This window comes from Heterodontus francisci, chromosome 14 (assembly GCF_036365525.1).
Source record: "Heterodontus francisci isolate sHetFra1 chromosome 14, sHetFra1.hap1, whole genome shotgun sequence".
NCBI classification, from domain to species: domain Eukaryota; kingdom Metazoa; phylum Chordata; class Chondrichthyes; order Heterodontiformes; family Heterodontidae; genus Heterodontus; species Heterodontus francisci.
The window spans coordinates 96,903,760-96,931,253 of NC_090384.1; the positions used below are offsets into that span (position 1 = coordinate 96,903,760).

The 27,494-nt window shown below is 42.1% G+C and overlaps 1 protein-coding gene across 1 annotated transcript in view; it reads left to right on the forward strand.

Annotated features, from left to right (window-relative positions):
* Positions 1-27,494, forward strand: part of cstf3 (cleavage stimulation factor, 3' pre-RNA, subunit 3) — a 102,755-nt gene that overhangs the window by 54,774 nt on the left and 20,487 nt on the right. Inside the window, exons 4-8 of the mRNA XM_068046586.1 lie at positions 24,605-24,637; positions 25,971-26,068; positions 26,209-26,275; positions 26,379-26,413; positions 26,512-26,638. Coding sequence (XP_067902687.1) covers positions 24,605-24,637; positions 25,971-26,068; positions 26,209-26,275; positions 26,379-26,413; positions 26,512-26,638 — 360 coding nt within the window. The remainder of the gene's footprint in view (positions 1-24,604; positions 24,638-25,970; positions 26,069-26,208; positions 26,276-26,378; positions 26,414-26,511; positions 26,639-27,494) is intronic.

A 27,494-nucleotide genomic window follows, 5' to 3' on the forward strand; every position in this document is an offset into this window, starting at 1 on the left:
TAACTACACTTCAATGGTAATTAATTGGCTGTAAAGCGCTTTGGAACATCCTGAGGGTGTGAAAGGTGCTGTAGAAATGGACAATCATTTATTCTTGAAGGTAGCCGCAATGTATTAAGCTTTCTAAATTGATTTATTTGCAATTTGCTCTGCTTACGGAAAAGATACCTTCACCTTGCGGCACAGTGGCGCAGTGGTTAGCACCGCAGCCTCACAGCTCCAGCGACCCCGGTTCAATTCTGGGTACTGCCTGTGTGGAGTTTGCAAGTTCTCCCTGTGTCTGCGTGGGTTTCCTCCGGGTGCTCCGGTTTCCTCCCAAAAGACTTGCAGGTTGATAGGTAAATTGGCCATTATAAATTGCCCCTAGTATAGGTAGGTGGTAGGGGAATATAGGGACAGGTGAGGATGTGGTAGGAATATGGGATTAGTGTAGGATTAGTATAAATGGGTGGTTAATGGTCGGCACAGACTCGGTGGGCCGAAGGGCCTGTTTCAGTGCTATATCTCTAAATCTATTCCGCTGATGCCAGAGTCTTGGGATCCTTGCTCAAACAGCCGATTTACTTTTATTTGAGTGTCTGCACAATACAGGGTGTGGCAGCCAAGCCCAATCTTTATATTTACTTACTTTATATATGTCATTTTCATCAGGGGTTACTCAATACTGAACAGAAAACTGCACCTTGAGTGGCAATTTTCTTCTTATTCACAGCGTTGAGGCCAATTCTAATATCCCATCTGAAATTAGTTGACTCGGTGTGAACCAGAAATAGAACATGATGCTTTGTGTGTTGTATGGCTTAGTGCCATCCAAATGGTGCTTTTGTCCACTTGGACATTGAGAGCCTGCATGTGGATTTTACTTCGAATTTCTTTTCCCGCTATTCAAGAAAACAAACACACATACATATGCATACGCACACATTGCTATTGCATGTTTGATAAATTTAATTTTATTGAATATTTAAAGTTTCTACATAATGGAGTTCTTGGAATGAAATAAATCTGACATTATTAGCTCTGTGCTTTGGTGTATAATTTACAGCAGTTGTCATAGGCTATTTCCTTTTTTAACCACCCCTGCCCCATTCCCTCCCCTCCCTCCACCCCGGGTTTGGAGTAGAGCATGGTTACCCGACCGAAACCCGACGGGACCCGACGATATGTGTCGGGTTCGGGTTGGGTCGCTCTTCCAGGTCCGGCATTCGGGCTCGGCTCGGGCCGCGTCAGATACATCCTATCATCACCTCCGGTAAGTGGCTCCAATGTTAATGTACTTTTTGTACTAGAAAGGTTGTTTAGTTACAGTTTTTTTAAGCTTGTGCAGATAAGTAACAAAGTGAAAAGCGGAAGGTAGGTTAACTGATGGTCGGGTCGGGCACGGGAAAAAATGAAAGGACTCGGACTGGGTTGGGCTCGGCTCGGATGTGGTTCTGTCGGGCTCGGGTCGGGTTTCATTTGCAGACCCGAGCCGACCCTTAGTTGGGAGAGTACATCAGAACATAGTAGGATACAGAATTGGAAGAGCTTCTGGAGCCCATCAAGAAGTTCCAAAAACTAATGCCTCCCAAACATCCATTATTCTTGAATATCCAATTCTCTCAAATTTGTTCATGCTATCTGTCTCTCAGGGCAGTTTATGCCACTTGTTCGCTGCTCTCTTTGTAAAGTATTTACATCTAAATTGCTTGTGTACCTTCTCTCTTGTAAGCTCCAGCCCATGTCCCCTGGTTCTAGAATTTGTGGCTGTCTCGAGCTTTAGGCCTTTAAAAATGATAGTGCTGAGAAGGTTGCATTTATTCAAGTTTTGAATTAGTTGCTCTTGGAAAAATTGTTCAGATCCAAGTAAGCATGGATAAGGGATACTGTGATGATGTCACCAGTTCTAGTGCATGAGGTAAATTCAGATGCAGTGGTGTGAGGTGTTGAGGTTAATGATGCAAGATGCACTACTGCCTATGACCCTAGCCTTGACACATATCCTTGCAAGCCTTTCAGTGTGCTTGTTGCTCTTTGACTCAACTCAACACCAGAGTGTGCTAATCTTGCTGGTGGGTCCCTTAAAAGGCCTATATTGTAGTTGTAGTTATAAATCTGGGTTCTAGAAGGCTCACATGAAATGATTTAGGTCCTTTTTACAACATTATACAAGTTACCAAGGATCATATTGTAAGTGCCACATTAGGTTCTGTCCAATTATAGTGGTGGATCCTACACATTCCTTCATAGTTTGTCTGCTGATTTGCATTGTTTCGGGTGGTGCTCCATATAATCTTGTCAAAACTTGCTTTTCTGCCACTTTCTCAATTTTCGCCCATCCTTTTATGAAGGTAACTCAGACTGGAGTATGTTTCCTCAGGCAACAGCAGCGCTCATTTGACATGTCTGAGCTACAAAGTGAACATCAAGCTATTTGACCTTGCAAACTATTGGATAGGATCGACACATTTGCAGAAGCCATCTGGGATCATTGTATAATGATGGACAGCAACATTATATATTTAACAGTCCTCTTCCCGCACTCCTCCATGGTCCATGGATTCTGAGGTTTTAAGTACCCCTATTATGACCTTGGCTGAGATTCTTGTTATGACTCAGTTTTACATTAGGTTGTGCATTTACCCCTGCCGATGATTTTAGTCATTGTGAAAGACTTCCATCAGCATAGCAAGAAGATGCTTTAAACAGTCAGGCAACAGCCGGCTTGAACGTCAACATCCTATAAACTTGCACTGTTGATGAACCTATGATTTGCTTTAATGCAAGAGCACCTTGAAACTGTTTACCATATCTTCATGCATAGCATTCCATATAATGGCAGCAAAGAACTGTTTACTGTTTTCTCAACAGTATCTATCATTTCAAAACTGTTCCACCTCTTATGTTGATAAATGATTGAGGTTTTTTTTAAGATTAGGGAGCGGTTTAACAGGGTACATGTAGAGTAGATGTTTCCCGTTAAGGGGGCATCCAAAACTGGGGACCATAAATATAAGATAGTCACTAATAAATCCAATAGGGAATCCAGGTGAAACTTCTTTACCCAGAGCATGGTGAGAACATGGAACTCATTACCACAAGGAGTAGCTGAGGCGAATAGCATAGGTGAATTTAAGAGAAAGTTAGATAAGCACATGAGGAAAATATAGAAGGATATATTGATAGGGTTAGATGAAATCTGGGAGGAGGCTCATGTGGGGCATAAATGGTCCTTTTGAGCTGAATGAAAAAGAAAAACTTGCATTTATATAGCGCTTTTCAGGACCACAGAATGTTCCAAGGTATTTTGCAGCGAATGAAGTACTTTTGAAGTGCAGTTGCAGTTGTAACGTAGAAAAGTCGACAGCTAACTTGTGTATTGCACGCTCGCACAAACAGCAATGTGGTATGGTTCTTAATGAATACTTTGCGTCCCTCTTTGTAAAAGAGGAGGCGATGCAGATATTGTTGTCAAGGAAGAGGGATGTAAAGTATTGGACGTGATAAACATAGGGAGGGAGGAAGTATTAATGGAATTAGCATCCTTGAAAGTGGATAAATCACCAGGGCCAGATGAAATGTATCCCAGGCTTCCTTTATCAGCTGACGGATAGAATACAAGAGCAGGGAGGTTATGCTGGAACTGTATAAATCATTGGTTAGGGCACAGCTTGAGTACTGTGTGCAGTTCTGGTCACTTCATTACAGAAATTATGTAATTGCACTAGAGAGGCACAGAGGAGATTTATGAGGATGTTGCCGGGACTGGAAAAATGCAGCTATGAGGAAAGATTGGATAGGCTGGGGTTGTTCTCCTTGGAACAGAGGAGGCTGAGGGGAGATTTGATTGAAATGTACAAAATTGTGAGGGGCCTGGAGAGAGTGGATGTGAAGGGCCTATTTGCCTTGGCAGAGAGGTCAGTGACTAGGGGGCATAGATTTAAGGTGATTAGTAGAAAGATTAGAGGGGCGATGAGGAAACATTTTTTCACCCAGAGGGTGATGGGGGCTCTGGATCTCACTGAAAGGGTAGTAGAGGCAGAAACCCTCAATTCATTTTAAAATGTTAATATATACCACAAGTAACCTGCAGGGCAACGGACCAAATGCTGGAAGGTGGGATTAGGCTGGGTGGCTCATTTTTCAGCTGACGTAGACAAAGTTGACCAAGTGGCCTTTTTCTATGCTGTAAACTTTACACGATTCTATGAGAATGGCAGATGATCTGTTTTTGTGATGTTGATTGAGGAATAAATATTGGCCACGACACCGAGGAGAACTCCCCTGCTCTTTGAATTAGTGCCATGGGACTTCTTACATGCACCAGAACAGGCAGATGAGGCCTCAGTTTAACGTCTCATCCGAAAGATAAACAACAACTTGCATTTCTATAGCACTTTTCACAGCCATTGGATGCTCAAAGAGCTTTACAGCCGATGAAGTACTTTTGAAGTGTATGGCAACTCCCTTAGTACTACACTGAGTGTCAGCCTTGATTTTTGTGCTCAAACCATGGAGTGGGACTTGAACCCAGAACCTTGTGACTCAGAGGCAAGAGACTACCAACTAAGCCACCGTTGACACTCAAGTATACATCACAAATTACCACATTTATTGGGCAAACTTGGTACTCTACCAAGGACAAAAAATTCCAGTACATTGTCTCTGCTTTATTGATCGCGCCATGCAAATAATTTTTGTTTAAAATGTTCAAGTAACTATCTTTCTGTTTTGATGAACATCGAACTGTAATGGGAAAACTGCTGTTTAACACATGAAAGGATACCTGCATGCTATGACTGGTCGTTTTACTTGACAGCTAAGCTCAAGTAAGGACTCAAACCTCAAAGTTGCAAATGGAAAATGTAAGCAGGTTTTTTGCATGCTGTCATGAGGCATCTGCTCTTCTCCTTTGTGCTCTGGCACCAAATAATCACCCCTATTGTCACCTATTCAAAGAGAACTTGAGACACTGGTTTGGTTGAGACGTTCTCAGAGCAAACTTGTACTTTTAAGAGTTTGGGTTTGGCAAGTTCTATTGTAGAAGGGGTGCCTAAAAGCCAACAGAGGAGAGCAGAGCATTTTTGATCCCATGTTTGTCCAGTAAATCTGGTCATTTGTATTGCGAGCTTACATCAGCTAGCTTGACTTCTGATGTTTAAATACATTGAAGGAAAGCTACAGATGGCATTGTGCCCCGTAATCGTGTTTACTATCAATCTTCTAATGATGCCAACAATTCTTTGTATCCATCAAAGCAACACTGAAATAATTATACTTGCAAGTGAGAGGAATATTTTATCCAAAAAAATACAAAAGTTTTATTTTTGTGCATGCCACATCTCCCACTTGAGGACTTGCATGTATATCTGTATCTCAAAAAGCATTGGAACCAAATCACAAAGCAGTTTTCATGAACGTTTTTATCATGTTTGCACTTCCTTCAAGTCTGGCTAAGGAAATATCTCTCTGCACCAAGAAACCATTGGTGAAGCTGGAATTACAGACAAAATTCTTCTCTTAGCCTTTAGGATTGATGGTTCCTGCCATGTTTGCCCTTGTACAAAGTTCTTGAACTGATCTATTTAGCTCAATCAATTCTTCAACTTTGCCCCATACCACAAGGCTTAACTGAGTTTAACTTTAGGAAAAGCTTTGCATGGGCAAACACTCAAAAACGGAGTTTGATAGAATCCTCACATCGCCCAGTTGGGCTCCTCGCCTAGACAACTGACTGGCACACAAATGGTACCTCCATACTTTCAAGGAGCAGTCTTGCACTGTCGGACCTTTTCTTTTTCCTTTACGTATCTCTTTTTTAAAAAAAATGTTTCACAGATTACTGCTCCTCTTCCCCATGATTTCAAGGCAAACCAGTCCTTTTATTTCCAGTGTTGTCCTAATTCGCTTTCAGGACTTTTTTATAAATTGGAAATGATTTTGGGAAAGTAGAATAATTTCTGAACTTAAAAGTTTTTGATATTAAATTAATGTAAAAAAAGGGACAATAAAAAGTTGTTTTTTCCTGCCTCTTTGTTTTTCCTGTACCAATAACTTGAAGATGGGAATGATAGTGGATAATAAAACGCACTTTATTGAGAATACATATTTCAAGCTGTATTCATGGTTTAAATATTGTTACATTTATATAACGCTGAGTAATGGGCAGGCACAAGGGTTAAGCATATTTTCAGTTTCTGTTGTATGTGTGCTGAGGTATCATCATCCCCACCTCTAAATTTTTCCCATCCTATCGTCGTAACCTCCTTCAGTCCTCTGAATCCAGCCTCTTATGTAACCCCTCCCCCCAAAACTCCAGCTTCATCCAACCATTGGCTGCAGAGCTTTCAATTGCTTTTAAAGGCACTATGTAAATGAAAACTGTGGTTCTCAATTACAAAACCACCACCCACTTTTTAGACTCTGTCCAAGGTAGCATTCTGCATTGCATTCTACATTTCCAAGTAGGAGCATTGCATCACCTTTTCTTCAAAAAAAAATATTTATTTTAATGGAAAGTGCACTGTACAATGGTATGAGTACTTGATCACTTCCACAGTTTAGATTTCCATTACATTTCAATAACAATCAATTATATGCCTAATGAAACATTACATAAATATTCTATTCAGGTTCTTGGTGTTCTGAAAATAAAATCTTAGCATGGTGTTGCGTTTAAAATGCAGAAACTATAATCTGTCACATTTTATATATTTCAGTTCTTTTAGCATCCTTTAACCAGCAACTTTACATTGAATAAAATTAGTTTGTTGTAGACATGCCAACTTGAGACGATATAGAGGAATTACAGTTTTTAAATATATAGTCAATCTCTACAGCGCCACTGCTGGCAAAGGGTGCAAGTCCAATGTGACAAGTTTGCACAAGCAGTTTCCATTACTAATGTGGACATAGGAATTTACAATGAAAAGAGATGCAGGAATTGCATGCAGATATAAGATTTATATATTAATAGGCAAGCTTTAAATTCTCTAAACCCATATTAATGGTAGTTTGGGGAGAGAAAAGCACAGACTATGCTAATCAACTTAAAAGTATTAACCATGCTATTTCACCTAAATAAAGAAGGCTAAATTTTCAGTAAAGCAATTATTCGGCATCAGAATCCTATATAGCAAAATTTTACTGAACCACTGTTGCGATAGAACTGTGATGTCCAAGTTGTGGCTAAATATGACTCGAGAAAAGTTTGATCCCATTCCATATACTTTCTTAGTCCAATCAAGAGATTGTGGTCATGGGACATAGTTGGAGAAACCTTGCATGGGAATTGTAAACATTTTGAAAATGTATTTGTACAGTAAATCTCCTATAGCTGTGCCCCTGGTTAGTTGGACGAAATGGTACATCTGGTTGTATCAGTTATAGATGTAGCAGGCTGAAGTGTTACAGTGGCAGCTCTTGGGCAAGTAAGAATAATCAATAATGTTGCCCACTGATTTCAATGAACTGGGAATTTCAGTGGAAGGAGTGTGGGGTGACACATTTATGACGCAAAGATTTTAATATATTACAAGTAAACCTCTTGTGACGTTATTGACAGTTAATGGTATATCCTGGTGGCTGTATTAGGTTAGAAAGGAAATGGTGGGCAGAATTGGTTAACTGGTACTAAGGCATTACGAGTGGTGGGAGTACTGCACAGCAAATGTCAGTGTTGCCTACGAAAAGTAATAGAAGCTATCTGCATTGTAAATTTTGGTCTTCACAGAGGCGTTACAAAAACAGTAGTTTAGACATAAAACAAAGTGAAAAGGGTAATACGAATATAGAAAATATATATTATAAAAATATGTGAAATAAAATAATCTGAACATTTTCTAGGATCTATATATAGAATGATATAGCTCAGAAGGAGGTCATTCCACTTTATTAGGTAGTGCATTCCAAATCACAGCAACTTGCCATGCAACTAAAATTCCTCCTCATGTCACCTCTAGCTTCTCCACTAACCACCTTCCTCTGGTTACCAACCCCTCTGCCACTGGGAACAGTTTTTCCCTATCTAGCCATCGTGATCCTGAACACCTTCAAGTCTTCACCCAACCTCCTCTGCTCCAAGGAGAACAACTCCAGACTCTCCATGTCTGAAGTCTTTCATCCCTGGTACCATTCCAGCAAATCTTTTCTGCACCCTCTCCAAGTTGCCAACATCCTTCTCAAAGTGCAGCACCCAGAACTAGCATCAGCTGGGACCCAGTCAGTGTTCCATAAAGGTTTAGCACATGTTTCTGCACTCCGTGCCTCAACTTACAAAGCCAAGGATTCCACATGCACTTTTAACAGTTTTCTCAACTTGTCCTGCCACCACCTTCTAAGAGCTGTGTATTTAAACCCCAGGATCTCTGTTCCCACACCCCCAAAACTATACCGTTTAGTTTATATTGTCTCTCCAAATTTGTGGATGATACAAAGATAGGCAGGAAAGCAAGTTGTGAGGACACCAAGTGTCTCCAAAGAGATATAGGTAGGTTAAGGGAGTGGGCAAAAATTTGGCAGATGGAGTATAATGTGGGAAAATGGAAGGTTATCCACTTTGGCAGGAAGAATAGAAAAGCAGAATATTATTTTAATGGAGAGAGATTGCAGAATGCTGTGGTACAGAGGGTGTCATCGCACATGAATCACAAAAAGTTAGCATGCAGGTACAGCAGTAATTAGGAAGGCAAATGAAATGTTGGTATTTGTTGCAAGGAGAATGGAGTATAAAAAAGGGAAGTCATGCTACAGCTGTACAAGGCATTAGTGAGACCACACCTAGTGCACTGTATACAGTTTTGGTCTTCTTACTTAAGGTGGGATACTTGCATTGGAAGCAGTTTAGAGAAGGTTCTCCAGGCTGATTCCTGGGATGAAGGGGTTTTATTTTTTTAAATTTTATTTATAGATACAGCACTGAAACAGGCCCTTCGGCCCACCGAGTCTGTGCCGACCATCAACCACCCATTTATACTAACCCTACATTAATCCCATATTCCTTACCACATTCCCACCTTCCCTTAATTCTCCTACCACCTACCTACACTAGGGGCAATTGACAATGGCCAATTTACCTATCAACCTGCAAGTCTTTGGCTGTGGGAGGAAACTGGAGCACTCGGCGGAAACCCACGCAGTCACAGGGAGAACTTGCAAACTTCGCACAGGCAGTACCCAGAACCAAACCCAGGTCGCTGGAGCTGTGAGGCTGCGGTGCTAACCACTGCGCCACTGTGCCGCCCTATGGGGAAAGGTTGAGCAGGTTGGGACTATACCCAATGGAGTTTAGAAGAATGAGAGCTGATCTTAGTGAAACATATAAAATTCTGATGGGGCTTGACAGGGTAGATGCTGAGAGGATGTTTCCCCAGGTGGGGGAATCTAGAATGAGGGGACACAGTTTAAAATTAATGGGTCTCCCACTTAAGATGGCGATGAGGAATTTCTTCTCTGAGGGTCATTAATCTTTGGAATTCTCTTCCCTAGAGAGCAGTGGAGGCTGGGTTATTGAATATATTCAAGGATGAGTTAGAAAGATTTTTGATCTATAAATGAGTCAGGGTTATGGGGGCCAGCAGGAAAGTGGAGTTAAGGCCACAATCATCAGCTATGATCTTATGAATGGCGGAAGAGGCTCAAGGGCTGAATGGCCTACTCTTATTTCTTATGCAATTCGTATATCACATTACGCATTTGTATGATAGGCACAACTTCTTTTTGGCTTGATGGCAGCATCCTGTTAGTGGCGAACACCACACGTGTTGCTGCTGCATAGTAGCAGCATGAAACAGCTAGCTTCACCTGTTGCTCAAAATTTATGGGATACGTTACCCTTCCAGGGTAATAAAAGACGTCCTGCCTATCGCACAAATGAGTAATGTGATACATGAATTTCAATGCCAGTCTGATGCTAGGTATATAGGCCATACGTCCCAAAGACGGGCAGATTGTATCAAACAACATATCCTTTCCGCTATTTGCAATGGGAAAGGTACAGGCCGTACCCAACCAGCCTGTGCTTGCAAAACTGAAAACAGTGTCCAACATTAGATGTGATTCTGCGATTGGACAACATTTGCTAGATAATCCTCAGTGTGCAAAGAATTATGCTGAGAACCAATTTAAGATTGTCAGTAAGGCTCGCAGTGTGGCGCATTTGCACGTACTGGAAGCTATATATATTAATACACAGGGCCCTGTTCTTTGCGGACAGAAAGAGCATGTACATACATTGCGCTTGTTTCAGCTAAACAAAATAAGTAACAGACATTCGCTGGTTCATTCCTCAGGGCAATGCCTTGACCAATTAGAATCAAGCTGCCTGGTTTAAATTTCAAAAACAAAGCTTGGCAGTTAACTGTTAGTCGCCAGAAACTGGTGCATTCTCCGTGGCAACGCCTCTACCAGTCAGAGTTCACTTGCCAACAATCAGCACTCTCATACATTATAAAGTTGCTGTTTTCCCTTACATTGGTATTCTTGTGGATTGGCCTGATGAGTGCAAGATGAAAAGCTTCGACAACATGTCTCTATTTTCAGTGACATTTCATGTGTTATATTGGTCCTAAAACCCAATTTTTGGAGCCCTTTTGAAGTTGCAATTCGCTTGCACCATAAAGTGATAGGATAGGATAAAATATCATGTACAATTACAGAAAATAATCAGAAAGGCTAATGGAATGCAAGTGGGTAGAAGTCATGCTTTAGCTATACAAAGCCCTGGTTAGACCACACCTGGAGTTACTGTGAGCAGTTCTGGGCAGCACACTTTAGGAAGGATATATTGGCCTTGGAGAGAGTGCCGCATAGATTTACCAGACCTGGATTCTCAGGAGAAATTATACAGTTAGGGTTGTATTCCCTGGAATTTAGAAGGTTGAGGAGTGATTTGATTAAAGTGTTTAATATATTATGGGAACAGATAGGGTAGATAGAGAAAAACTATTTCCATTGGTTGGGGTAGAACTAGGAGGCAAAGTTGAAAAATTAGACCCAGACCTTTCAGAAGTGAAATTAGGAATTACTTCTACACGCAAAGGGTGGTAGATGTTTGGAACTCTTATGCAAATAGCAGTGCTAGATCAGTTGCTAATTTTAAGTCTGTGAATGATAGATTTATGTTAACCAAAGACTATATATATATCAGGGGATATGGGGCAAAGGTAGATGTATGGAGTTAGGTCACAAATCAGCCATGATATCATTAAATGGCAGAACAGGCTAAATGGTCTACTCCTGTTCCTTTGTTGATAGGGGTTTACTTCTGTGCCATTGATCTAATGATTTTTCGCCCTCTGGCAAGTGGTCATCAGTCAACATGGATGGAATGAGATAAATTACCAAACAATAGATAAATATACTAATGTGATAGTAAGCCATATAGAATAGAGAGGTGGTTGGGTTGATCACTGATCTATGCTTAGCTAATTTTAAGGCAACAATAGGGGGTGTTCCAATTTGCCTCCCCCAGGGCTTGGTGAAGAAGAGTAATTGGTTGGAAATCCTACTCTTGATTGCTGTCCTGCTGGAGAATATGCTTGTCTGGGCACTAACTGGTGAGCTTTCAAATGGAAAGTAGCCACCATTGTGTGAGGTACCATAAACTGAAGCAAATCCATTCTTTCAGGAAAGAATGGGAGGAGTAAGCTCTTATACGTCCAGTGAAATGTCTGCACCCATCTGCTGGCACTTATCTTTATTTTTAAAGTGAAAATGGTGATTTGCCTTATTTTGTGCAGAATTGAGGGAGAAATTCCCTCTTAGTGGAATTGTTCAAGTATCTATCATATTCTGAAGCTGGCTGTTCCTAATTTTCAAACCTCATCAAAAAAAAAAATTAAATATTGAACTAAACTGAATAGTGGAAGTACACTGGAGAGCTTCCCACATCCGTAAAGAGAAAGGACAAATTCACATTTCATGTTTAACCCCTTGTCACAATTGAAAACTAAAATAGAAAACAGAAAGAGGCAAATAAAACTGATACTCCCATTGTAGAGAGAAGATTAAAGCATTGACTTGAACACTGCTTGATAGATTAGATTAGATTAGATTAGAGATACAGCACTGAAACAGGCCCTTCAGCCCACCGAGTCTGTGCCGAACATCAACCACCCATTTATACTAATCCTACACTAATCCCATATTCCTACCAAACATCCCCACCTGTCCCTATATTTCCCTACCACCTACCTATACTAGTGACAATTTATAATGGCCAATTTACCTATCAACCTTGTTAGATGATAAAGAATTTAAAAGAATAACAAACATGCAAATAACTAAAATGATGAAAGGCCATGAGAGAAAAAGGCAAAAAAAATTAGGGAAATTGAAAAATGAACTACAGATGGAGGACATCTGAAATAAAAACAGAAACTGGTGGTGAAACATAGGCTTCTCAGGTCTCAAAATGAGTTTAAAAATATGTTCAGATCTTCCCAGCCTAAAGTCTGTGGACCCTGCTTGTCAGAGTTTTGTTCTGATCAGGGTTCTACACTCAAAACATCAACCCCACCTCTCCCACTAGATACCCACACATTCCCATCATTCTTGACCAACCTGTCTTCTCTCCAAATGTCAACAGACCTGCTGTGTATTTCCACCAGCATTTTCTGTTTTTGTATTCTGTTATGCAATCTGCTGGTCAATCAACCCATCAACATCCTTTTGATGATTGGACTATCTGTTTTCAGTTCTGATGGAAGGTTATACTTGAAGTGTTAAACTGTCTTTTCTCTTTACAGACCCTTATGGACTTTCTGTGTATCTCCAGCTTTTCCTGTGTGGGGAATTATTTTTTTCTTCAGATTTCCACATTTGTGTTTTTTTTTCCTGTTTATTAAGAACTGAGTTGTTGATACTGGATCATCCAGCAGCTATGAAAATCATGTCTGGGATGGGTTTAAAGTCAGCATAGGCTGATGGGATGCCAAGGATGTCCATCACTAGCTAGATTTTCACTAGCCCAATTGAGACGACGAAATTGCTGCTGTTTGGTGATTTTAAATAGTCTTTTTTTAATGTTGTCTGTTGAAGCTGATCAAACATGAGAATAATTCTCTGGATGGTTTCCTGTCTATTATTGTAACCATGTGTATATTTGATCATTACATTTTTTAATCAAAATAATAAATCAGAATGAATCAATCTTTAATATGTTGCAACATTAGAATAATGCGCTCTCAAGTTTCCGTATGCTTCTCCCAAAGGAACATGGTTGACATTGGAAACTTGCTCTTTTGGGAATTGGCAGCAACAGCCTTTACATCACTAACCAAGTCCTTCTTTTAAAAAAAGAAAGTTTAAACCCCAGGAATGCTCTTCAGTTCCTCATATTAATGACCTGTGTCACTAGAATCATTTGATTCGATGGAAAAATTTCTGTCATGAAAGGAAAATCAAAGAAGTTGCTGAAGAATCTTGGGGGGGTGGGGGGAGAAATATAAAAAGAAATATCAGCATTATTCACTTATTGCTCTTCTCTGACTAGGCAGGTGCTTATTGTCCAAACATCAGCAGAAGACTTAGCACCAAGAAGGATCCTATCCGAGTCTGGAGCAGTGCTTTCATAACTGCCAGTGAGACGTTGGCTTCCAGTCCAAGCATCCATGTGTGAGGAATGGAGATTGCTGCCTCAGTTCGCAAATCTCACCAATGCTGATTGAGTACAAACAGCCCTGCTATTCTGAGTGCGGGTTCACCAACAACTGCATCAAGAGAGTACAGGGTAAAGGGCTCCACTGAAGCCATGGAATTAACTGATGGAGACAGTTAGGTACAAACAAAAGATTTCCACTGCAGCACCCCTTCTTGGTGATAGGATTGGTGTGTAGGACAATTAGTTGGAGGAATGGTTGATGAGTTGAACAATATCTCTTCCTCCAACTGTTTGACATCTTGAGGGTAGATAGAGTAGGAATGCAAGTTGGTCTGTAAGATGAGTAGCTGACACTAATGTGTTCATTTCAGTGACCTGATTCGCATGCAAGGTGCATTACATCAAAAGATTCCTGGTTTTCTGGCATCTTTTCAAAATAAAGCCAAACTAGGTTGCCATTTTACCTACCTGGCCAGCATAGTTCGTATTCATTTGCAGTACTTTTCTGGTAGTTCTTTAGAATGTCACTGATCGATTAATATGCATCATGATAGGAAGGTCGCAGCAGTAATATGAATTCTGCATCTCTCGTACATTTCCATCACACTCCTGACTTGTGCCTTGAAGATGATGGACAGGCTTTGGGGAGTCAGGAGGTGAGTTACTTGCCACAGAATTCCCAGCCTCTGACCTCTTGTAGCCACAGTATATGACTGGTCCAGTTAACTTTCTGGGCAGTGATAACCCACAGCAATGGTAATGCTGTTGAATGCCAAGGGGAGATGGTTAGATTCTGTCTTGTTGGAGATGGTTATTGCCTGGCACTTGTGTGGCACGAATGTTACTTGCCACTTAACAGCCCAAGCCTGGATGCTGTACAGGTCCTGCTGCATGTGAACATGGACTGCTTCAGCATCTGAGGAGTTGCTAATGATGCTGAACACTGGAATCATCAGCGAACATCCCAAATTCAGACCTTATGATGGAGGGAAGGTCATTGATGAAAGAGCTGAAAATGGTTATGCCTGGAACACTACCCTGAAGAACTCCTATAGCGATATCCTGGGATTTAGATGTTTGGCCTCCAACTACCACAACCATATTCCTTTGTACTAGGTATGACTCCAACAAGTGGAGAGTTTTCCCCCAATCCTCATTGACTTCAATTTTGCTCAGGTTCCTTGATGCCATACTCAGTCAAACGCCGCCTTGATGTCAATGGTAGTCACTCTCACCTCACCTCTAGAATTCAGCTGTTTTGTCCGTGTTTGGACCAAGGCTGTAATGAGGTCTGGAGCCAAGTGGTCCTGGTGAAACCCAAACTGAGCATCGGTGAGCAGGTTACTGCTGTTTAAGTAATGCTTGATAACTCTGTCACTGACACCTTCTGTCACTTTGTTAATGATCGAGAGTAGACTGATGGGCCGGTGTCATGAAGACCCCCACCTGCTAAGAATGAGGAATATTAATTTTGTCATATGAACATTAATTTTAAACTGTTGCTGGAGTGAAGAAATTACTTGTATAAAAAGAGATCACCAGACACTTGGCTGGAGGACATTTGCATACTAACAGTCAGTGCTTGGAGAGACAAAAGAATTGTTCACTGATTCAGTTAAGAGAGATTGGGCTGCGCAATGGTGATCCACATCTTGTCGGGGTAAGAGACAGCACTTCATGCCCCCGCCCCCACCAAGAGCTTTAGAATCCACAAACGCAGAAGTGGTTAAACCAGCTGGTCACATGTCTAACCTGCTGGTCCAAGCTTTTTGACCTCGACACAGGACAGTTTGAAGGTCGGACTGCAGATTGTAACTGAACCTGGAACAAGACAGCTTCTCTCCTGGCTGGCTCTCTCTCGCTTTCTCACAAGCTTCCGGACCCACTGAAGTCGCTTAAACCTCGAGAGAAAAGACTCCTACATTGAAACAAGTTGAAGCATGTACTGGGCCCCAACGAACAGCAAGACTTACCGGCAACCAAAGACTCCACATTGAACTTAAAGAACCGTAAATAACTACCAGATAGTGCCTCAAACCTTTTCCCTTTATTCCTTCTACTTTTCCTGTCTCTATTTGCGTGTCTGTTTATCGCATATACATGCTAGCATGGCCGCGTGGCGTACTCATAGTCGTTAACCAAATTAGAATTTAAGATTAATAAACTTCCACCTTTCTTGTTTAAATCTAAGAAAGCCCGTCTGATTTCTTTGCCTTACAATTGGAAAGCTGTGAACAAAATTCACTGAGGGGTGGGGTGGTGGTGCCAGGCAAAGGCTGAGAGGGAACACCTAGACCCCTATTTCACCTGGTCGTAACAGAAATTTGGGGGCTAGCATCCTGGATCTAACCCACAGATAAACGAGAAATTGGAAGTGGGAAGCCAGATTGATCCCAATCAAAAAGAGAAAAGATTTCAATACATGTTTTCTTGTGGTTGTGTGTGCTAGAATACTAACATGTCTGCAATAGTAGCTCCCCAAGCCAGGGTGAAGTAACTAGGGTTAAGTTAAAAGCACTGTCAATGGAGGAGTTGAGAAAAATGGCTGAGCAGTGTGGGATCATCTGTGCGTGCCAAGGCTAGAAAGTCTGAACTCCTAAGACTAGTGGCCAACCATTTTTCCCTTGAATCTGAAGAAGCAGAAACAGGGTTAGAAGTAGACTCTGACAGGATATTGTTAGCAAAGATACAATTGGAATAGAGGAAACTTGAATTTGAGGAAAGGGAGAGGGAGAAAGAGAGAGCCTTCCAGAAGGAACGTGAAGAGAGAGAGAGCTGAGGTGACGAGTTAACTAGGGGGCGACAGAGTAACCCCAGCATCTGGAAAGGCATGGTCTGATTAGGGATAGTCAGCATAGCTTTGTGCGTGGGAAATCATGTCTCACGAATTTGATTGAGTTTTTCGAGGAGGTGACCAAGAGGATTGACGAGGGCAGGACGATGGATGTTGTCTACATGGACTTTAGCAAGGCCTTTGACAAGGTCCCGCATGGTAGGCTGGTCCAGAAGGTTCGAACACATGGGATCCAGGGTGAGCTAGCAAATTGGATACAAATTTGGCCTGGTGATAGGAAGCAGAGGGTGGTAGTGGAGGGTTGTTTTTCAGATTGGAGGCCGGTGAACAGTGGTGTGCCGCAGGGATCGGTGCTGGGCCCTCTGTTGTTTGTAATGTATATTAATGACTTAGATGTGAATGTAAGGGGCATGATTAGTAAGTTTGCAGATGACACCAAAATTGGTATAGTGGACAGTGAAGAAGGTTGTCTAAGGTTACAACAGGATATAGATCAACTGGGAAAGTGGGCTAGGGAGTGGCAAATGGAATTTAATGCAGACAAATGTGCAATGATGCATTTTGGGAAGTTAAACCAGGGCAGGACATATACAGTCAATGGCAGGACCCTGGGGAGTGTTGTTGAGCAGAGAGACATTGGGGTGCAAGTACATAGTTCCCTGAAAGTGGCAACACAGGTAGACAGGGTGCTCAAGAAGGCATATGGCATGCTTGCCTTCATCGGCCGAGGCATTGAGTACAAGAGTTGGGACGTCATGTTACAGTTGTACATAACGTTGGTTAGGCCGCATTTGGAATAGTGTGTGCAGTTCTGGTCGCCGCACTACAGGAAAGATGTGATCAAGCTAGAGAGGGTGTAGAAAAGATTCACAAGGATGTTGCCTGGTTTGGAGGGCTTGAGTTATAAAGAGAGATTGGATAGGCTGGGTCTGTTTTCCCTGGAGCGAAGGAGGCTGAGAGGTGACATGATAGAGGTATATAAAATTATGAGAGGTATAGATAGGGTAGATAGCCAGAGTCTGTTTCCCATGGTAGGGGTGACTAAAGCTAGAGGGCAAAGATTTAAGGTGAGAGGAAGGAGGTTTACAGGGGAACAAAGGAGTAAATTTTTCACACAAAGAATAGTGGGTATCTGGAATGAGCTGCCTGAGGAGGTGGTGGAGGCAGGAACAGTAGCAACATTTAAGAGGCATCTGGACTGGTACTTGAATGAGCAAGGCATAGAGGGATATGGAAGTAATGCAGGCAGTTGGGATTAGTATAGATAGGCATTATGGTCAGCATGGACGCAGTGGGCCGAAGGGCCTGTTTCTATGCTGTACGACTCTATGACTCTATGAAAGCATGACTAATATGGAGGAGCGTAATTCAGGGGTGGGTGCAGAATTGTTAGAACTCTCCCAACGGATCCCAAAATTCAATGAGGGAGACTTGGAAGCGTTTTTGTGTCTTTTGAAAAACTGGCAAGGCAGTTAAACTGGCCAGCTGAGGCTTGGACTCTCCTGCTATAAAGTAAGCTAACTGGAAAAGCCCATGAGCTTTATTCCATGTTGCCCGATGAGAGTTCATCAGATTATGAACTGACAAAAAATGCTATCCTCGGGGCACATGAGTTAGTACCGGAAACTTATCGCCAAAAGTTTAGAACCCTCAAGAAGCAAGCTGATCAAACTTACCTGGAGTTTGAGAGAAATAAGGAGCTGGCTTTTGACCAGGGGCCGAGGGCTCTTAAAGTGCAGCTCAGCTATGAAAATCTCAGAGAGGTAAATTTGCTAGAAGAATTTAAAAACTCTCTCCATAAAGATACATGTAGAGGAACAGAAGGTTCATAGAGCCCAGCAAGCCGCACTTTGGCTGATGAGTTTGCTCTCATTTATAAATCGGTTTCCTAATGACCCCCACAAATCCGAAAAGGACAAAGGGTGGGAAGGTGATAGAAGCCCAAGCAGTCCCGGGAGGGAAGGAAAAACAGGAGACACAGGGGGCCCTCCTCCAGCCAAAAAGGAAGGTGCTGTAAGTAGGAATGAGACCCGGAGACCTGTGTGCTTCCATTGTAATAAAACAGGGCATTTAAGAGCAGACTGCTGGAAACTAAAGGGAAAACCTGTAGGGTTAATCAGGGCACACCCGCTCAGTGACGGAGAAAGGACCCTGATGGAAAGCACAGCAGAACAAGCTGTGGCTTTAACTGCAGTAAGAGTGAGACCCAGGAAGCTTACCGCTGCAAGTGCAGGAAAATCTAATAGGATTCCTGAAGGTTGTCAGGGTTCTGTATCTGAAGGGAAAGTAACCCCATACCCCTCGAGTGGGGCAAGCAAGCCCATAGTAATTCTCAGGGACACAGGGGCCACTAGATCCCTTTTACTGGGAAAAGGCCTGACCATTCCCCCAGAGAGAGCAGTGAACACCAGAATGGTGGTGAATGGTATTGCAGGGCAGTGTATGCCTTTACACAGGGTGCACTTGGAGCGCAACCTAGTTTCGGGACCGGTGACCGTAGGGATTGTCCCTAGTTTGCCTGCGGACGGGGTTGTCCTGCTCCTAGGTAATAATCTGGTTGGGATGAAGTTGGTAGCTTCCCCAGCAGAGAAAGAGAGACTGCAGGAGTTTAGAGAGACAAGGAGGTGGCAGGAGACAGTCCGCTGCAGTTTCCCTGAATGTATAGTGAATCAGGCCATGATCAAACCAGCTCCCCCAGAGGACACTGAATTGTCACTGCAGGCAAATGACCTTGAGGTCTGTCTGAGACTTTCTTCGGAAAGTTAGAAGACCCAGGGAATGTGTTGAATGGATCTTCCCTAGCGGGCCCAGTATTGAGAGAGTTAGCACAAGCTGCCCAGTCTGAAAGTGAAGCAGAGCGAGTCCTTGATTGCTTCTATTTAAAGAAAGAGGTATTGATGAGGAAATGGAGTCCTCCTCACAGACCTGAGAGCAAGAAGTTTAGTTTAGAGATACAGCACTGAAACAGTCCCTTCGGCCCACCGAGTCTGTGCCGACCATCAACCACCCATTTATACTAATCCTACACTAATCCCAGATTCCTACTACATCCCCACATTTTCCTACCACCTACCTATCTTATACTAGGGGCAATTTTATAATGGCCAATTAACCTATCAACCTGCAAGTCTTTGGCATGTGGGAGGAAACCGGAGCACCCGGAGGGAACCCACGCAGACACAGGGAGAACTTGCAAACTCCACACAGGCAGTACCCAGAATCGAACCCGGGTCCCTGGAGCTGTGAGACTGCGGTGCTAACCACTGTGCCGCCCCACAGTGGTTCACCAGTTAGTGGTGCTGCAGAGGTACCAGAGAGAAATATTAAGAATGGCCCATGAGATTACAGTGGCTGTATGTGTCAGTATATGAAAAACCAAAGCCTGCATAAGACAGCAGTTTGACTGGCCAAAACTCCACAAAGATGTGGTGGAGTACTGTAGGAGCTGCCATATGTGTCAGGTTAAGGGGAAACCCCTACCTACAGTGAAATCTGCACCCCTAAGTCCAGTATTGGTGTTTGGAGGACCCTCCAGCAGAGGGCTGCTGAATTGTAAGAGCCCCCTGCCGAGAACAAAAAGGACAGGCAGGCACAAGGCTGGCAAAATGTTAGAAAGGAACGGGGATAAAGGGACTAAGATGGCAGGTTAAAGGAAGTCTGGGAAGAATCCCAAATGGAAACCCCTACGGTCCAGTCAGTCAGCCAACTCTGAAATATTGGAAAAGTTAGACCCCACATCCTCCTATGTAAATGCAGACACTAAAAGCAGCCTACCAGAGTTGCTAACAGCATTTACAGGAACCTGCAGACAATGAAAGTCCTCAAGTGGGTGATGCCTCACCTAGTCGAAATACCGCAGGGGAGTGCAGCAGAATCTGGACAAATACCTGCAAGCAGGAGTGTCCCAGAGGACCAAGGGAGGATTAGCAAGGAATCCCCCCCCCCCTACAGTCAGGAGAAAAGGGAACCAACCCTCCCCTAAGGTGAAAAATCCTTGCATGATTCATCAAAGCACTGAAAAAGAGTTCAGAGTACAACCGCCCACTGCCGACGGCCATGAACAGAACTCCCACTTAGGGCTAATTAAATATAACCCTCCCCCTGCAGATCTCAACAAGAACAAAGACTCTCGGCAGTCGTGGAAATGTGCAAACTGAAAAACTTCCCCAAAAACCACATGTTCATTGGGATGCCAAAAAGGGCAGTTTAAAGTAGCACTGCTACCAAGAAAAGACAGACTGTAACAACTGTTAGGATTTATGAATGAATGAGAGAGATGCATGTGTGTTTTCCTGTACTTATCTTCTCACTCGTCCCTTTTAATGAAATGCTCTTTTAAAACGAAATTGCATTTCATTCCACTGGGTGTGGAGGTGGCATGAAGACCCCCACCTGCTAAGAATGAGACATCTTAATTTTGTCATATGAACATTAATTTAAACTGTTGCTGGTGGGAAGAAATGACTTGTTTAAAAAAGAGATCACCAGACACTTGGCTAGAGAACACTTGCAAACTAAGAGACAGTACTTGGAGAGAGAAAAGAATTGCTCACTGATTTAATTAACAGAGATTGGGCTGGGCAATGGTGATCCACATCTTGTCAGAGTAAGAGACAGCCCTACACCCCCTCGGCGAGAGCTTTAGAATCCACAAACGCAGAAGTGGTTAAACCAGCTGGTCACATGTCTAACCTGCTGGTCCAAGCTTTTTGAACTAGACACAGGACAATTTGAAGGTCAGACTGCAGATTGTAACTGAACCTGGAACAAGACAGCCTCTCTCCTGGCTGGCTCTCTTTCGCTTTCTCACAAGCCTCCGGACCCACTGAAGTCGCTTAAACCTCAAGAGAAAAGACTCCTACATTGAAACAAATTGAAGCATGCACTGGCCCTCAATGAACAGCAAGACTTACCGGCAACCAAAGACTCCACGTCTGACTTAAAAGACCATAAATAACGACCAGATATTGCCTCAAACATTTTCCCTTTATTCCTTCTTTTTCTGTCTCTATCTGCATACGTTTATCGCTTATGCATGCCAGCGTGGTCATGTCGCGTACTCATAGTCGTTGACCGAATTGGAGTTTAAGATTAATAGACTTCCACCTTTCTTGTTTAAATCTAAGAAAACCTGTCTGATTTCTTTACCTTACAATTGGAAAGCAGTGAACAAGGATTCACTGAGGGGGGGGGGGTGGGGGGGGAGCTAAAACATGGTGTTCTTAAATTAAACCCTGTTATGGTTAGACCAGGCAAACGCTGAGAGAGAACCCCTAGACCCCTGCCTCACCTAGTCGTAACAGCTGGTAATTGGCCAGATTGGACTTGTCCTGTTTTTTGTGGACAGGACATACGTGGGCAATTTTCCACATTGATTGATGCCAGTGTTATAGCTGTACTGGAACAGCTTGGTTAGGGGTGCAGCTACTTCCAGAGCACGTCTTCAGTACTACAGCCGGGATGTTGTTGGGGCCCATAGCCTTTGCTGGATCCAGTGCCTTCAGTCGTTTCTTGATGTCACATGGAGTCAATCGAATTGGCTGAAGACTGGCATCTATGATGCTGGGGACTTCAGGAGGAGGCCAAGATGGATCATCTACTCTGCACTTCTGGCTGAAGATGGTTGAAAATGCTTCAGCTTTGTCTTTTGCACTGACGTGCTGGGCTCCCCCGTCATTGAGGACGGGGATGTTTGTGGAGCCTCCTTCTCTGGTTATATGTTATTGTTATTATTCACCACCATTCACAACTGGATGTGGCACCACTGCAGAACTTTGATCTGATCCATTGGTTGTGGGATCGCTTAGATCTGTTGTATGCTGCTTCTGCTGTTTAACGTGCATTTAGTCCTGTGTTGTAGCTTTACCAGGTTGGCTCCTCATTTTTAGATATGCCTGGTGCTGGTAGTGGCATGCTGTCCTGTACTCCTCATTCAGCCAGGGTTGATCCCTTGTGCCAGGCCATGAGGTTACAGATTGTGGTTGAATACAATTCTGCTGCTGCTGATGACCCACAGCACCTTATGGATGCCTAGTTTTTGTCTAGCTGCTAGATCTCTTCTGAACCCATCCCATTTAACATGGGGGTAGTGCCACACAACACAATGGATGGTAATCCTCAGTGTGGTCGGGTTTTCATCTTCACAAGGCCTGTGCAGTGGTCACTCCTACCAATATTGTCATGGACAGTGCATCTGCGACATGTAGATTCATGAGGGTAAGGCCAAGCAGATTTTTCCCTCTTGTTGGTTCCCTCGCCACCTGCTGCAGACGCAGCCTGGCAGCTATGATCTTCAGGACTCGGCCAGTTCGGCCAATAGTGGTGGTTTCAAGCCACTCTTGGTGAAGGGCATTGAAGTCCCCCACTTGGAGTATATTCTGTGTCCTTGCCACCCTCAATGCTTCTTGCAAGTGGTGTTCAACATAGAGGAGTACTGATTCATAGCTGAGGGAGAGCAGTAGGTGATAATCAGGAGCTGAACTGTCTCTAACATGGTGATCTTTTGCAGGCTTGTGTGGAAGTGTTTCTAATTCAATGCTGCAAAGCTTTACTGTTGAAAATAAATGTGCTAGAGGAGATGCTCACGTGGTATTAGAGCTAACGGACTGTGAAGCTTGTTCTGCAAGTAAGTAACACAGACTTCAGTCACAAACATTCTATTCATGGCTCAACATTTCATCACTTAAAGAAAGGGAGCTCCACAAGAAGGCCATATCCTTGATGGCTGCAGGGCATTTTCTTTTTATTAATGGTTATTACATTAAACCATTTTATCTGTTTGTACACCCCTTCACTTCTCATCTCTTTCAAAGCAAAGAAGTTAGACTTTTATTTGTCCTTTTATTTTGAAAATGGAAACCTTCAAAAGATGTTGGAAATATTCAAAATGTTTTGTTTCTTAAGCTTGGATGATATGGGAGGAGCCAACAGGAGTTGTGGCTTGTTTCCTCACCTCACACTAGGAGAAATCAAATCTAGAATTTGTGCCGTGAGCAACAAAACCTCAAGTCAAGGTGTGTTGTCGTGATGCAGGCGAGAATTGGTTTATTTTTGCAGTATTTATTTGCAGAACTCTAACCCACTGCAGCTGCACCTTTAACCCCTCAGCAAAAATGTGAAATTTCATTTTACCTTTGAAATGGGGCGGCACAGTGGCGCAGTGGTTAGCACCGCAGCCTCAGCTCCAGTGACCCGGGTTCAATTCTGGGTACTGCCTGTGTGGAGTTTGCAAGTTCTCCCTGTGTCTGCGTGGGTTTCCTCCGGGTGCTCCGGTTTCCTCCCACATGCCAAAGACTTGCAGGTTGATAGGTAAATTGGCCATTATAAATTGCCCCTCATATAGGTAGGTGGTAGGGAAATATAGGGACAGGTGGGAATGTGGTAGGAATATGGAATTAGTGTAGGATTAGTATAAATGGGTGGTTGATGGTCGGCACAGACTCGGTGGGCCGAAGGGCCTGTTTCAGTGCTGTATCTCTAAACTAAACTAAAACTGGAGCCTGGTAAATATCAGCTCCAGATCCTACATAGTCATGTCCCAATCTGATTTGTAGCTAAAATTCTCAGTATTGTCTTGTGCCCTGTTGGAATCAAATCCCATCTTTAAGACCAACTTGTCATTTGATAGAATTGTGCTGATCTCAGTAGGTCTCCACTGCAGTGTTTGGGTGGGTGGGGAAGGCTACTTGTCATCTGGTGTGAACTTCATGATGTTTATTAGAACATGGTAGTAACTAGAGTGAATTGATGAAATGCAAATTGTTTTTAAGCATACAAAGTAAATAATTGTATTTCAAAGTGCAGTGGGCCCTTTCTTGTAGACTACTTGTATGGCAAGATCATTAAACGGGTGCAGTGATTTTATATTTGAACTTATTGTGGGTCACTCTTTATCTCTTTTGCTCTCTCCTTTCCCTATACTGTATAATTTTCATAATTTGTTGAATAATTTTTGGAAATAAACCAGTAATCTTTCCTTTCTTAATAAATGGCTCACTATCATTTAAATCACAGTCAATGAAAGTTAATCTGAATCAGTCACAGAAATAATTACTGTTGACTGTATATATCTTTTATAATGCTCTCTTCTATGCCTGAATTCTACAGTGAGGAGCGTTCCTGCAAGAGTTATCTGTAACTATAATAATGCTGGAAATGTTTACTCTTCTTATGACAGAGTTCCTTTGTACTTATATCAGGTTTAATGATTGAATCTCTATTTATTGCTACAGATAAAAGCAAAAAACTACGACAAAGTTGAAAAGGTAAACCTGTTTCATTTTTAATCCTGGTACTTTGCTAGAGCTGAGAGAATCTTACGTTATAGTTAGTCTGTCAGTGAACCCTATCTTAGCTTGATAACTTTAATGGTTTTCACAAGTCTTAATGAGCAGCATCCATGTCTTAGAATTTTTTTTTGATGTTGTGTGAACCAAGTTCATTAATTTTTACACAGACTGGTCTCATCACAGGTTGTTTTTTACATGCAGTCAGCAGCCTCTGCCATCCCAAAGAGCACGTTGCTAAACTGACAACTTGTTAACAATTCTGAATATCTCGCACAGTTAAAACAAGCTCTAAACATTTGGAACAGTGGGCTGTTGTAATATATGACGATATTTGCATATCTATGTCTACGTCTCTTGACATGTTTTAGGTTCAGCTTTTTTTTGTAAAAAAAGAGAACTTGTTATTGTACGGTGGTGTAACAGAGCAGCACCATGAACCGAATATCATGGGAAGGAGTTGTTTGCAAATTAATGGATGAAAGACTTCTTATGCATGGCACCTGGTCTTAGGCCAAGCCACATAGCAGAAGTGTCAAGCTGGAGGCAAGGGACTTTCCCAGAGGGAGGGGAGGTTAAATGCAGTATGTTAAAGTAAATAATGGTTGATTCATGGAGGAATTTAGTGATAGACTTTGCATTTTAGAAGCCATGGTTCAAGCCTCATTTCTCTTGAAAAGAGAAGGCTCAGGGGTAACCTGATAGAGGTCTTTAAAATTGTGAGGTTTTGACACAAGAGAATTTGTTTCCATTTGTGGGGAAGACTAAAACTAGATGCCATCAATATAAGATAGCCACCAAGAAATCAAATAGGAACGCAGGAGGAACTTTGTTTACCCAGAACTTGCTGCCACAGGGAGTAGTTGAGGTGAATAGTGTAGGTGCATTTAAGGGGAAGCTAGATAAACATAACGAGGGAGAAGGGAATAGAGAGTTAGGCTGATACAGTTAGGTAAGGAATGATGGGAGGAGGCTCTAGTGGAGCATAATAAATACCAGCATAGACTGTTTGGGCTGAATAGCCTGTTTCTGTCTGTATATTCTATGTAATTCAATGAATCAAGTGCACAGACCTCCATTCCAATCCATTCTCTGGTGGAGTCAGGCTCCTAGCCTGAAGTGTACCGTTACCAAATTTACTCTATATAAATAGAGCTGCTTTGAACCAGATTGGTGAAGACTTGGCAACAGTTCCACTTGGTCATGGAATAATTTATGGTGCAGGAGGATCCAAAGAGTGTGAAGAAATACATGTTTTAAAAAAAAAGTTTATTATTCAGAAATGACACATTTTGCTTTCATTTGTTTCCAGTTGTTTCAGCGATGTCTTATGAAGGTTTTGCATATTGATCTATGGAAATGTTATTTGGCCTATGTACGGGAAACTAAAGGCAAACTTCCCAGTTACAAGTAAGGAATGATAGTTCAAAAACATTAATAAAATGCTGTAACTTTCTTTCACCTTGGCTTTTTTTTAAATAGTTTTAGAATAAAGTATCAAAGATGGTATTCCTTATCATTCTTCAACATCTTCATTCATTGCATTCCAGAGAGAAGATGGCCCAAGCATATGATTTTGCTTTGGACAAAATCGGCATGGAGATTATGTCTTATCAAGTAATTCTTTTCATTTGCTACTGAAGCTTTTTCAAAAAAGTTTTTTTTTAATGCATTGTGAACTAGAACTGCATTAATTTTAATAATTGTAAATCTTTTACAGATTTGGGTTGATTACATTAACTTTTTAAAAGGAGTGTAAGTATTGTTTTTTTAATTCACTCATTTGGGTATTTTTTTTTTGTCAAAAGTCTAAAACCTATGCTAATTCTGCAAATGACATGTCTCTTTGATAGGGAAGCTGTGGGATCCTACGCAGAGAACCAAAGGATAACAGCAGTTCGTCGGGTGTATCAGCGAGGCTGTGTCAATCCTATGATAAATATTGAACAACTATGGCGTGATTATAATAAATATGAAGAGGTAAAAACTTTAGCCCCAAAGATTACTCTACAGTTCAAGCAGATTTCACCTGACTGACATTTCATTTATAGACGTCAAGCTAACTGGCCTATAGTTACCTGTTTTCTGCCTCCCCCCCACCTTCTTGAATAGAGGGTTATATTTGCTACTTTCCAGTCTGATGGAACCTTTCCAGAATCTAGCAAAGTTAAAAAAATTAACACCAACGTATCTACTACCTCATTAGCCACCTCTTTTAAGACACTAGGATGAAGTCCATCAGGACCCGGGAATTTGTCAGCCCGCAGCTCCATCAGTTTGCTCAGTACCACTTCCCTGGTGATTGTAATTTCACCAAGTTCCTCTCTCGCTTCCACCTCCTGATTTACAGCTATTACTGGAATATTTTTTGTATCCTGTATAGCGAAGACAGAAGCAAAATATTTGTTCATTTCTTCCGCCATTTCCTTATTCTCTAGAGGACGAACACTCACTTTACTTACTCTTTTCCTTTTTAAATACCTGTAGAAACTCTTGCTATTTGTTTTTACATTTCTAGCTACCTTCCTCTCATACTCTAATTTCTTTCTCCTGATTAACCTTTTAGTCATTCTCTGCCGTTCTTTATATTCTGACCAATCATCTGAACTGCCACTCATCTTTGCACAATTATATGCCTTTTCCTTAAGTTTGATGCTTTCATTAACTTCTTTCATTAACCACGGATGGTGGGCCCTCCCCTTAGAATTTTTCTTTATCATAGGAATATACTTATTCTGAGTATTCTTAAATAGCCCCGTGAATGTCTGCCACTGCTTTTCTATTGATCTATCTCCAAGCTTAGTAACCCAGTTCACTTCAGCTAGTTCAGCTTTCA